At 38.3% G+C, this 14,402-nt stretch overlaps 1 protein-coding gene across 6 annotated transcripts in view; it reads right to left on the bottom strand.

The window, feature by feature from the left end:
- The window catches only part of ZBTB44 (zinc finger and BTB domain containing 44), a 39,178-nt gene that overhangs the window by 13,427 nt on the left and 11,349 nt on the right, over positions 1-14,402 (bottom strand). For 4 of the 6 annotated variants that reach the window (XM_072954026.1, XM_072954029.1, XM_015245591.3 and 1 more), the window contains exon 2: positions 4,973-6,046. In XM_072954026.1, coding sequence (XP_072810127.1) covers positions 4,973-5,990 — 1,018 coding nt within the window. In that variant the 5' untranslated portion in view covers positions 5,991-6,046. The other 2 variants (XM_072954028.1, XM_072954027.1) reach the window with 2 other exon arrangements.

The raw sequence follows: 14,402 nt of genomic DNA, 5'->3' as shown, positions 1-14,402 counted from the left end.
ATTCCTAGATATTTGTTAAGATCCTATGTAAGAGAGTCATCCATGCTTTCTGACATTGCCAGTCCCTGAGCAAACCCCACTTTGTTCTTGGATCATCCCTAAAATCACCTAACAAGCCCAAATCTTCTAAAAAGCCCTTTCTAAAAACCCTCTTACTGAGAAGCTCTAAAGACCCCATGGTGCGTACTCTCCACGCTGCAGGTGAGTACAGGTGTGTCTCTGGTAACAGGGCATCAGCAGCAAGAAGGACTCATCGAGATTCCGCTGAAGTTCTCAGTGCTTGGCACTGGGACCCTGGATAACAGAGTGCACACCTAAAATTTCTTTTGAGGTAAAACCTGCCTTTGGCTGGGAGGTAAGTTCACGCTGAACTGAGCTCAAACATTTCACTGAAGCCCTTCAGTGCTGGGTTTATCTTGTTTTCCTAGAAAGTATTCCCTATTCTGCTTGGGGACTATTTTAGTTGTCCAACTGGACTTGTCATTGCTCCGTTATGATACTGCTTTCTGGCCTACTAGGATCTGTCCATCTGCTCCTAGGATCTGTCTGTCCAGTGTTGACTCTTATCTACAAGAGGAATATACCATAATGAGAGGACAGACAGAGACCTGATTAGTCCATCTGAACTGACCCCAGAAGTTGAGTTCAGAAGATCTATGTCTGGTAATAACATTTCAAAACTTTATAAGGTATGACATATATGAACCTTGAAAATATTAAGGAAAATGACAGAAGTCAGTCAGAAAAGACTACATATTGCATGATCCCATTTCTATGAAACACCCAGAACAGGCTAATCTATACAGACAGTGTATTAGTTGCATCAGTTGCCTTGGACTTGGGGTGGGACTAGGAGAGGGTCACTGCTAAGGGACACAGGGTTTCTTTTTGGGGTGATGAAAATGTTATAAACTTGGGGATAATTACAAAACTCTGTGAATATACTAAAAACCACAACAGTATACATATCATAAAATTCACCCATTTCAAGTGTAAGTTATATTTCAATGAAGACGACTTGACTTCAACTGTCTTTGTGTCCTGAGAACTGCTCTGCTTAGTTTCACACGCCCAGAACCAGGAGGTTTTGTCTGGTGCCCTGACCAATGACCACTGGCCTCTATAAGTGGAAATAAAGCCACACGAGTGTTGTCTTATGCACTGCTGCAGCTCTTGTGGGCTGTCCCCATCTAACATGACACCTCTGCCCGGCCAACACCTGCTTCCTTCAGGTTTTCTCACTGGAACACTGACTCGTCACACTTCTCCCTCAATTGACTCGATTTCAACAAGGACAATCTGGAGTTGGAAGTGGCCATTTTGGGAGGGGCTCATGACATGAACAAGACTGTTCATCTGAGGTGCATCAACACTGTACCAACAGTGGAGTGGGGACTTTAAGAGTATTCCCATGGATGTTTCGGTGTATGGCCTTCCTGGCAATGACATGACCTTAATAAGACAAGGATAGGAACTAAGCATTGAGGTGTATCTTTAAATACCTCCAAATGAGCTATGAGTTTGTTCAATTACTGTTTATTTTTAGGGTAGACTGAGGCTTCCTCATGCTAAAGAGCTATGCTGTAATGGTAGAAGAAAAATTACTAAATCCTGTATTCCTGACAGGGGAAATCCCAACTATTTCTCTAGTAACAGGACCACACGTTACACTGACGTGGTTATTAAAGAACTCCATAAGCGTTATCTTTTACTCAAGACTATCCACTGTCCTTATCATCCACAAACTTCAAGAAAAATAAAGAGAACAAATGGAATTCTAAAACTGTATTTATCACAGCTCTCAAAAACTCTCAAACTTCTACAGTCCGAACCACTGCCATGAACCCTGATGGTGGGGAGATTATCCTCTCTGGGACCCACAAGTTGATTCCTTACGGGTTAATAGCCTGCCTTTTTCAAGTGGGAATTATAGTTTAAATCTTAGGTTCTACCCTATTACCAGCTGACACAACTGAACACTACAATGATGCCTCCAGGTTTATCACAAAAAGATATGAGCTTATGAATGCCTCAAAATCTGGAGTTTTGGTCTCCTGAAAAAGATGCCACCAGAGAAAACCTTCCACTAATATCAACCGACTCAGCAGTTACACCTGAGATGTTGTTCATTGGATACATGTTTCCCAACTTAAACACGTATCACAGCCTTCTGACTACTGTATATGCGTTCGTTCTAAGGGATTCTCCAGAAGATACCGAGTTAAAAAATGGACAGCTCCTACTAAGATGACAAAATCAGATTAATTTTCTGATTCTTCAGTATTCTTTTCTTTATTATCACCTATTAAAACCAATATGATCTTTCATCTTCATCCTATTGTTTTTGACCCCTCTAAGATCTCTTAGCCACTTAAGGAAAAATAAAACTCTTGTTTTTTTCCTAGATCACAGCTACTAATCTGAGTATAACAGATTGCTGGATCTATTATCCTGCATCTGACCCAGCTAACAAAAGTTTAATAACTTCCTTTAAACATGTCAGAAGGTAGACTCCCTTTTACAGGCCCTTCATATATCGTATCTTAGCCCTCAGTCATAAAGAAGGTGTCTCTGCAAATGTAATCAAGTTAGATGAGGTCATCCTTGAGCAGAGTGGGCCACTGTCCAATAATTGGTGTCCTGAGGAGGGAGGTTTGGAGCTGGAGACACAGGGAAGACCACGTAACAATGGAGGTAGAAACGGGAGAGACGCAGTGACAAGCTGAGGACCGTCAGGGAGTGTTAGCAGCTGAAAGGAGCAAGGAAAGAGCAAAGAAAGATCCTTCCCTACATCCTTCAGAGGGAGCATGGCCCTACCAACACCATCATTTCAGATTTTTGGCCTTCTGAACTATGAGAGAATAAATTTCTGTCATTTTAAATCACCCAGTTTGTGGTATGTTGTTGTGGCAGCACTGGGAAACTCACACAGTGGACCGAAATTCAAGAAATTAATGAAGTTAATATGGCCCTCCTGGTCCTCCAATCTTTTGGAGAAATCCTCTTTATTAATCTTTGTTAGTTTTTCTTCCCTCCCTGATTATAGTTATTTCTCAAGGATTTGGTTCCGGCTCTTATGTATGCATCTTCCTGTTGAGAGTCAATCCGTCACTGCTAAAAGAAAAGCCCCAAACTGGTCATCTCCAGTCTTGATCTCACTCACTCAGTCTTTTCAACTACTCTGTGGCATGATGTTGCCTGGTTATCACCCGAGCATGGTTCACACAGAACTGACTTTGCTGACATACTCTTAAAGCTGGGCTTCCACTTCCTCCCATTGATTTTCATATTGTAGTTACTGCGTTTTATAGATTTCTATCTATTATATGATTACCAATTTTTTGAGTACCATTATGAAAGAAAAAGTAACTGTAAAGATTAATTGTAAGACACATCTGAATTCAGAGATAATAAAACATGAAAAACTATGACTTAGAATCAATGAATATAATAAAATGTTATCACTGTTTTCCTAGTCATCCAGGGTACCTCGGCCCCTCCTATTCCCTCAATACACATATTCAGTATCATCATGATTCCTCCTTTATAAAGTCTCTTAATATCTACTTTCTGTACAGTTTTACTCTAAGCATTTTCATTCAAAGACAACTGTATTGTACGTGGTTTTTGGACTGTCTCTTCTCTGCCAACTCCCTTGCATACCAGTATCAAATTAATTTCCCTAAAATATCTGTAAATGTTTTGTATTTTTATTCCCATCAAGGTAGACTCCTTATTAGCACTGGGATAAAATCCAAGCTTACCTGGCCTAGCTGTGCAGACACTGCCAGCTGCATGCAACATCCATTCTCCTCAAATTCTGCTTAAGGCAGTTACGTACTCAACTAGTACACATATATCTTGGGATCCCCTTGCAGCTGGGAAAAACCACGTGACATCATCTGGCAGAAATTCTTTGGGACTTTGGGGAACATTTGTGCTTTCCTGATACAAGCACTACCCTCTTCTAGAATATGAGACTAAAAATGAAGCACAAATCTTACAACCATGAAGAAATAAGCATATGGATGAAACTGACAAACGAAGGAGGGTGGGCTATAAAAATAACAGCATGGCCTAGGCCCCTGCTTATGTTTAAGAGTCACTGTGCCAGTCCTGGGTTTCCTATTTCTGTACATTTTATGCAATAAAAATAAAACCCTGTTTGGTTTAAGCCACTCTGAAGGGACTGCTATATGCAGTTGAATGCAATCCTAACTTAAACTAGCACTCAAAGCTTTTCACAACATGTTCTCAACTGCTCATTTTGTCTTATTTCCCCATTATTTTCCATATTTGCAGGTTTCCAAGCTTTATTCTTATTATCATGCATTGAATTCACCGCTTTACCAAACATGCAATGCTGGTCCACACCCCTGTGCTTTTATACATTTTCAAATAAATGTCATTCCCTCACCTGGGAAAACTCCTAGCTATTAAGATCCAGCTCCAATATACAGTGTTAACTAGCTCTTTCCTTTGTGAACCCATAACACTGTGTCCACACCTCTGGCCGAGTGCTAATCACTGAATCACTGATTTATTCATGTTACCTCAGTTAGACTATTAACTCCTCAGATGCAGGTACTATATATGTCTTTTTTTAACACAGATTCCCAAGTTTGACACATGGTAAGTTTTCAATAAATATTTTAATAAAGAATAAAACACTAACTGGATTTGTTAAACTGGTACTTTCTGCATTGAAAGTAGTTCAAAATTCACATACATATAAGAATTGTGCCATCATATGTATATATGTCCCATCAGATAATGTTCAACTATTTCCTTTCTCAATGCATACCTTGTTTAAAAAATTATAGTACTAATAGCGTCTTAAAAAATCCAGTTACCATGTTTTATTCTTTTTCATATTTCCTACAGGATCCAGTACAAAACTTTTACCTAATAAGCACTTAAAAATGCTTGACTTGACTTTATAGCATCATGGAAAACACAGAAGACACTATACCTATAGAGGAAGACTGCGGACTAATCAGAAGGTCCTCTTGGACTTGCTCACTTCCTGGCACTGTCTGCTGATCACTCAGTGAACTCTGAGAGGCACTGACAGGCTGGGATACTTCCTCATGGACCTCCTCATCACTTAACCTTTCTACTTTGACCCGGACATCTTCCTCAGTACCCAGAGGCAAGGTAGTCTTTGTGCTCTCACAAGTCACATATTCAGCCATTCTTCTACCTGTCTCAGATGGGCCAGGTAATTCTAAAGTCCGGGTATTTTCTGCTGGCTTAACCTTATCAGGCTGAATCCTTCGATCAATTCCAAAAGGGAAAGTCCAGGGAAAAGCTAGAGAAGAGTCAACTGGTTGATTTCTATTTTCTGAGTAGGGAGCTGAAGAATTTAATACCTGGGGAGAACTTGTTTGTGTGCTACACTTTACAGGACTTTCAGGAGACATCACAATGTAGCTTTTGCGCTTTCTCCGGGATTCTCGGCAGACAGGAATGGTTCTTTCTACCACACTGCACTCTGAAGACACTGGAGAAATGCTTCCATCTCGAGAAGTAAAATTGCAGTTGGAGTTATTTTCTTGTCCAGCATCTAGACTCTTTTCTGGTTGGCTATTGGGTGTATTCCATAAAATGCTTGATTTCATGAACTCTGAGCAGGTGCTAGCAACACTGAACATCTGCATATAGCTGGCTGCAGCTAGAACATCAATGATATTTTCTGTGTTAATTGACAGAGTGGCTGTGTAAGCATATTCTAAAAGGGGTATAAAGCCAGTCACTGTAACATGATGCAGATCCAACACATTCTTGTTGTCATCCTCTGCCTGGCCTACAAGTTTGGTGCGAAAGAAGTCACTGCAAGCTGCTAGCACCACCTTATGTGCCCGGAAGACTTTGTCCTGGACGCGGATAGTGATATCACAGAAATGGCCATCATTTCGCAGCATATTTAGCTTTCCAAGCATTTCCTGGCTGTGGGAAGAGGAACTATGAGTAAATGTTTTCACACCCATCTTTTCCTTCCTCTTCTGCAGATGCTCTTCAAGGATGCAAATGAATCAGAGATGTCCTAAAAGACACATAAAACAAGCATTAATTGATGGCTTTGTAGTTGAAATAAAAGGTGATTTAGATCGTTTTCATGAGGCCACAATGCTAAATAAAAGAGCTGAAAGATGGTAGCGAGAAAGCTCAAGGTAAGAAATATACTAAAATACATTCCCCACCTGTCCCCTACACTCCAATCAGTGGAGTCTGTGCACTTATGTTTTAATGAGCTGCATAGTTTTAAATAACAGTTTGGAAATAACAACAATTAGAGAACCATGTGCCAGATGCTGCTCTAAATGCTTCCTATTTGATAATCTGGTTGTCATGATGTCTCAGTACATACATTATTATCCCTGTGTAACAGAAGAGGGTGAAGCACCTTGCTGAAGTCAGAAAGGCACTAAGCGGCCGAGTCAGGGTTCCACCCAGGCAGGCTGGTCCAAGACCTGGACTCTCAGTCTCAGTGCTTTACACTGCCTCTGCTAGGACATAAAATGGATACATATAGGTGGTTAAGAGTTCAAGTTTTAGGATGTGATAAGTCTGCATTCTTCCCTCAACAATTCCTCCAAAGCTGTTATTAAGGACTAAATGAAATAACACATGTAGAAATGCTCAGCACATTATCTGGCCCTTTGAATGCTCAACAAGTAAGAGCAGCTATTGTTGATCTATTACTAACAGAATAAAACAACCTTTCCGGAAGTAAATTTACAAAACAAATAATGTTTAGTAATCAGCCAAATGATTAGATTTTCCATTAAAAAAACCCAAAACATAGTTGGTCTGCCTTTATCAGATTTTACATTTATTGACTAAAAATGTAAAAAACTGACATTCTTAAACACTTTTAATTTAGCAATTCTAATAATGCTTTAATTTTTACAGTACTTTCACTCTAATCTATTTTTATACCCTCTATGTGAAGTCAGGGAGGTTTATACTAGCCCCTTGATAGAGATAAGAAAACGAATGCTCAGAGAAGTGACTGACAAATGACAACCAAAGCTAGGATCTGGGTCTTCTGACTCTTAGATCACAGTACACTTTTCCAATGCAGAAACAAACTACGTACATCAACTATTTCACCTAAGATAAATAACTTTTCTTTTTAAAGAGACTATTAAAATAAATGCAAAACAAAGCAAACTTGGGGGGAATACTTTTTTATAAATTATCTCTAGATAAAGGAGATTTCAAATGCCTCAAATATATAGCTACCAGTTAAAAATGGTGTTAAAGATGATGAATATTTAACTGACCTGGAAAAATGTTTGGTTCTGAGTATTAAATGAATGTACAATTACTGATACACAGTGAACACTCAGTAGTGGCAGTTATTTTCTAGTGAAAAAATGTGATGAAAGAGTATACAGACTATAATCACCTTTGTGAAATATATAAACGTATATGAGGTCTTAACTAGATTCCTGGATTCCCTAAGGGGCCATGATCCTTCTGAAACTACACAGAAAAATGGTAGCTTTCATCATATTCAAGGGAATAATTGGTTCAGGAAGGAACATGCCTTCAAGCAAGTGACACTCATAATCCAGGGACCATATGTATGAACAAAGGTGTGAAGGCAATAAATTAACAGTATGTTTGGAGAACATGTGCAGCAGGGTGTTGAAAACATTTCAATCTTGGTTTGGGTAGAGGCCCCAAACAACAGATACTATGTTCCAAAGTGAGGTGCAAGGCCACCTATAGAAGGAGACAGAGGAAAACCTATTTTTCAACCTTGAGTTACACCCACCTTCAATGTTCAGAGTTACATATGAGAAAGATTTCTGCAGCGAGTGATCAGTCCACTGAGAGTTGCAAACCCTATCCCACTCCCTCCTATCTCCATGTAAGGGAAAGAGGTTGAGGCAAGTTTGCCTTTTATTTCACTTCTGTGGAAAATGAATCACACTTGAAAAAAATCTAAAGGATACGAGTCTGATTGAAACTCTGGCCAACACTAGGACGTATGCTTACCGTCTCCCAACACTGTATAAAAGCAAAACCTGGAGTGGCTGAGAGGAGACTCTGGAGCCAGAATGCCGGGTGTGTATCCCAGTGCTGCTCCTTACAGCTGTGGGACCTTAGGCAAGTCACTAAACTACACCTTAATTTCTTCAGCAGTAAGTCAGGGAGAACAGAATACCCCTTCTGAGGACTACCTGGGCCAACATATGGAAAGTGCTTTCAAAGTACTTAGCACGAAATAAATGCTTCATCAACATCAGATGGTGCTGCTACCACTGCTAACGAAGACCTTTTCTTCTTAGTCAACCCCTACCTCTCCCAATCCTGAAGGGGCCAAAAATCACAGTCAGCAAATGAACAGGAATAAAAGGGCAAAGGGGGGAAAAGGGAGAGAAAAAGGAAGCCAAACAAACCTCATGTTCCACTGCAGACCTGCAGTAGGCCTGAGGTGGTCAAGGAGGGGAACCTTCAACTCTGAATTAAGTTTATTAGTTCTTGAAAATAATGTTTCTATTCGTGAAAGTGACCAGAAAAGTTATTAAGACTTGCTCGTCAAGGAAATGGATAAAGCACTAACCCTGTAGAATAAATTTAAAGGAACAGCTGAAGACAAAAATAAAATGGATTCTGAGTACCTTCCATAAATCATGTTTATTCAATGTAATGGCTACACATACATGGTACAAAGTCTGATACAGATGGAGGTATGGGATGAGAGGAAGACGGAGATTAGACTGGGAAATGCCCTGTATGCCATGTATTTATTACATGAATTTCCCAACACATGTCTGAAAACTCAGTCTCATGATATACTCTATAATAAAAAATTACATGGACAAATATAATTTGGAAATATTGCAAAAATATACACTATGGCAAAACTGGGGATGAAATTACATTATCTGAAAAGTCATACATGAGATGGACAGAAAGCCAGAAGTATACATTGAAATTTTTATAAATTACATAATTCTATTAAAAAAGACCCTCATATCTCTCTAAATGTGTGTAGATGAGTATGTATGTGTAAAGTTTTTATTTAATTTGGAACTTATGAGAAATTCTTGAGTAGGTAAATATTATTTAATTCCAATTAATGTAGAATTAATGTAGCATTCAAAAGTAATAAAAATGTATTTTGCAATAGTTCGCAATTTGAACTAGTGAGTAATTAAAAAATAGCTTCCTTCCCATTCCTTTTATTCCAAGTTACTTATGAAACAGTATACATATGTTTATGAAACTGGTTGCTAAACAATTTAAGGAGGAAAAAACCCTATAATTTTGTTTTGCAGTTGGGTTGAAAAATATTTGCCAAATATGGTATACAGTCCAACTGTTAAAACAGAATGGTTTCAGTGAGATAAATCTTAGGTTTTGAATTCTGACTCTTCCATTTACCATTCAGGCATTAAATCTTAAGTCAAGTTACTTCACCTCTCCGTTTCAGTTTTCTCAAATGTAAAACAAGAATGGAAATTACACTTTCAAGACAGTCAAGAGGACTGAATTAGCACAATTCCTGACATAAACACTGAATAAATGTTAGCTATGATTATTACCTTAGAAAAGTGTGAATAAAATGAAATGGAGACCAAATTTCAAAATGCCTACTCTATTTCTTATAGGACACAGAGCACATATTGAATAGGTATATTCTGATATAAAGATAAGCTGATAAAAATTATCAGAGGATTTGACCTTAAAATGGAACAGCTCTTAGCATATAAAGTGAGGTGGCTGCCTAAGATGATTAAAGAGAAAGTAATGAGACCGCTAACCTTGAAATTAATTCGGGAGGATGTGATATTTAATAAGAATTTGCAAATTTAAATATCCAGCCACATCTCAAAACTGGACACTAACTTTCCAAATGATACTAATAAGGTTTTAATTATGCTAAAACTGAATTGAGATCATTTCATTTCTACCCTACATTCTAATTAAAACGAATCAGGGACAGAAAAGGTTAGGGAGAGGGACATACAGAGTTTAAGATGCTTCTAAGAGGAATATCCAGGTGGAAATTCATATACGAAGTGTCTGTACTAGTTGACTGTGTACAGCAGTAGATGTAACAGTAGGACCTTTAGATATGTTGTCTCGCATGAGGTAAGATAATAACCTGATTTTATAGAGGAAATTGATACTCGGAATACTGTTTCTTTCAAAGGCACTTATGTTTATGCCAATGCTAAAGACCTAGACAACTATGCAATAGGTATGGGTAGCCACTGGGGAGTAGTGTATTTACATCTACATTTTAAAAAGATTATCCTGGTAGCAATATAGAGGGTAGACTGGAGGTTGGCTGTTACAATAGTACAAATATATGATAAGACAAAACTGAACTGAGTCAGTGGCAGTGAGGATAGAGAACAGACATCTAAGAAATATTTAGGAGGTAAAAATGACCTGGGCATGATTTTGTATTGGGGATGGGGTGGGGGAGTAGTTGGGAGAGAAGAATGTAGCCCTAGGTCTCCAACATGGATGGCTGAAGGGATGGTGTTTTCACCAAACATGATAGAGAGTAAGACAGGAAGAGCTGGTGTTGGTGGGGGTTAATGATGAATGAAAAGAAATATTTTGGTTTTAGGCACACTGAATTTGAAATACTTCTGAGAGGAGTATCCCAGTGTAAATTGATATATGACGTTGCCCATCCTGGTCTAGAGTTCAGGGGAGAGGTTAGAGCTGAACTTAAACACTGGATTTTATGTAAGTCACCGATTAAGCTTCATTCTGTTGAATTTATTAGAGCTGAAGATATCTAAAGAATGTGTGGGGAGGAGGGGCAGAAAGGCAGTTGTGAGAAGCTTGGGGCAGGCAGAGAGCAAAAAGATTCAGTGAAAATATTTTATAGCATCTAATTTATATTTTGATTCTGTCCAATATTTAGCATAATACACACAAAAGAGGCAGTGAAATATGTGAGTGGGTAAATATATGTCATGAAATCACTACCTGGTTTGGCTATAAAAAGTGCCTGTATCTATTCATTATCAGTGGTTAAAAGGTAAAGTTGCAGTTTGAATTTACAGCCTTGAATTTTTAATTAAAAGCATCAGTATGAATTCATAATGTAGTTAAATTTCAGCACTGAATATCCCTAGCACCCAGACTGGCTTCCGAATATCATTTCCCATTAAAAGGAATCATGGCTCCTTAGAAAAAAAAGGCTGATTGCTCTTCTGGGGCAGTAAATGTCCACCTGGAACATCTTACTAGATATGCAAGGAAGTTATCAAAGATTATCAGTGATATGCCAAAACTCAAGTCAATTTGAGGAGGTTCTCAATGGCAAAAAATGGGACAAACTGAAACACATGAAATATGTTTAAATTCATGAGTTCCTATGACACTAGAAACAAAAACAAAGCTAATCTGTCACCTTTAAAGATGCTAATAAACCAAAAAGTTATTTTGAAAACTGGTTTTAAACAGGGGGAAAGAATAAAGCATTTATCCTGCCTTTCCAATACAAATGGTATTTTTGAGTAATCAAATAGAATATGAAAGAGGTTTCTCTTTATAGAAATATTCCAGCTAATAAATAAAGAAGGAACAGCAGAGTTAGAACACCATTTTTCATGTGCCTCTCCCCCCGCCCCTTAAGAGGCATTAGTCATCAAGGTTTATGACTTCACAAAAAGAGAGCAATAAGACATTGCAAAAAAGACTGAACAAAAATCTCACCAAGTTTCTAGATCCAACACCAATTCACAGTAAATACAGAGGTAACAGGAATACGTTAAGCCATAATGCTGCCCTGTCTTGTAGACAAGAACTTAGAAGAGGATTAGCAAGGTGAATGGGCTGCTATTTAAACTTCTGACCCAGGCCAGAGAAAGATGGTTTTGTATCTTCAAATCTGCACATCAAAGAGTAGTAAAGTCCACTTGTCACTTAAGATAATCATAAAGGACTGACTGTATCATAGACATAATAGGTCTATTTAGGTAAAAGTCAAGAAAATGTTAAAATGTTCATCTGTGTCAGAGGAATAAAGCCTGCTAGGGAGAGCTTCAGGGATTAGGCCCATGTCTCCCTGCTGAAAGGCACACAAAACAAGCTAGCTAGGTGTTTTCATCTTTGAATTTAAGGCTCAGAATTGTGGGAGGTTACCTTGGAACCATAAGAACTAACTTAATGATGGCAAAGCAAAAAGTTGAGAATTTAGGTCCTTGATGATATCACTGAATTGCAGAGTAACTAACTCTGAAGTTGTCTTACTCTAGGATTTTCTTGTTTGAAATAATAAATGTCCTTAGTGTTTGTTACTCGATTCATAGTTTTCTGATACATAAAATGAATATCCATATACAGATGTCTCACAGGTACTTCAACAAGTCCAAATGAATTCATCATCATTTCTCACAAATGAACTGTTCCTCTTGAAGTTCTCTGGCCAGCAATACCACCATTCCAAAACACAAAAACTTGGGAGTCACCTTTACTTCTATGGTAGACTAAAAAGGTCACTCCCACAAAATGTCCATGTCCTAATCCCTGGAATTTGCAAATGGTACTTTTATGGCAAAGACTTTGAAGGTTTGATTAAGTTTCTCAAGATAAGGAGATTTGTCCGGATATTCCTAAATACAGGTGGTCCCTAAATACAATCTTCAGTATTCCTACAAGAGAGATGTAGAAGATCTTATACACATAACAGAAAAGGTGATGTGAAGACAGGCAGAAACTGGAGTGAAGTGGCTGCAAGCCACAGAATGCCTGCAGCCACCAGAAACTAGAAGAGGCAAGAAGGGATTCCTGGCCCCCACCAGAGCCTTTGGAGGGAGGGGGTACCCACAACATCTTGATTTCAATCCAGTGGTACTGACTTCGAAGTTCTGGCTTCCAGAACTGTGAGAGAATAAATGTGTTGTTTATGCTATCCAGTTTGTGGTAATTTTTTACAACAGCCACAGGAAACGAATACAGCTTTTTTCTTCCTAACACAGACTTGGTCACTAAGACTGATCTCAAATCCATCCTTTCTTTTCTCCATCAGCCACAGCCTTGGGCTACTTGAATAGCATCCTAAGTGGTCTCCTTAACTTTGGGCTCATTAGCCTTGAATTAATCTTCAATCATTATTCAAACTGCCTAAAATCCAATCATCTGAGGCCAGCAGTCTTCCCTCATGCCTTAGCTACCACACTGAACAACTCTGAACACTAAGTTCTTTTCAGCATTTTCATGTATTGTTTGTACTGACTGATTTCAATGCATATACTTTAGGTAAGTATTATCTCCCATTACATTGATGAAGAAATTGAAACTCATAGAATAAATGACTTACCCAAAGTCTTAAGGCTGGTAAACAGCAATTTATATCCAGATGCTAAGTTTTCTCAATGTGTATCTCACATTCTCAATGCTCTATTGAGCTTTTAGATGCTTTAGCCTATCTTCCCCTCCTTACTCTTCAACATGATTCTCTCTGCTCCAGTCAAACTGATTCTGACTCATTTTCTGACCATACTATACATATTTCCACTTTCCTACCTCTAGTCCTTTTGGAATTTCCTTATTGCTCTCAAGAGGTCAAATACTACTCTATTCTGTTCTTCCTTCCACTCTAGATATCAGCAATACCTTCCATTGTATGTCACTTTTAAGATTACAGTGTGTTTTTAAATATATTTTCTTTGGATCTTAAAAGCCTTATGAAGTAGACAAGGAAATTCTTTAAAGATCAAGGAAAGTAAGTGGCCTAACAGGGCCTCAAAGTCGAGTACTCTGACTTTAATTAAATCCTCTCCTCATTTTATTAGTAAACTATGCTGTCTTTCCCTCCACTGAATTTATGCAGTATTTTCTGCTGTGGCCACTAATCTCGCATTTGATACAATACCAATTTAAGTTTACCAGGGTATATGCCCTGTTTCTCCAAGGACAATTCCAATATATTTTTGGAATCAACCATAACTGTGTTTTGAAAAAATCATTTTATAAATACTTGAGGTATAACTGACGTACAATAAGCTGAATGCATTTAAAGTGTACAATTAGACCAGTTTTGACACATGCATCACCAAGATATTAAGGAACATTTCCATGACCCCATACATTTCTTCCTGCCTCTCACAATCTCTCCTTCCTGTCCTTCTCCAGGAACCACTAATTTGCTTTTCATTTTAGATTAATTGCACTTTCTAGAAATTTTATATAAATGGAATCAGACATCATATACTTTCTTACTCATCTGGCTTCTCTCACTGGATATAATTAGAGATTCTGAGATTCATCCATGTTGTCAGGCTCACTAGTTTCCGTTCCTTTTTACTGCTGAGTACTACTATTCCATTGTATGGAAGTACCACAGTCTGGTTATTACCTAACAGTTGATAGACTTTTGAGTTGTTTCCAGTTTGGGGCTAATACATATAAAGCTG

This window comes from Vicugna pacos, chromosome 33, assembly GCF_048564905.1.
Source record: "Vicugna pacos chromosome 33, VicPac4, whole genome shotgun sequence".
NCBI classification, from domain to species: domain Eukaryota; kingdom Metazoa; phylum Chordata; class Mammalia; order Artiodactyla; family Camelidae; genus Vicugna; species Vicugna pacos.
Note: the sequence above shows the minus strand (reverse complement) of the source record. Positions and strands in the feature narration are given on the sequence as shown.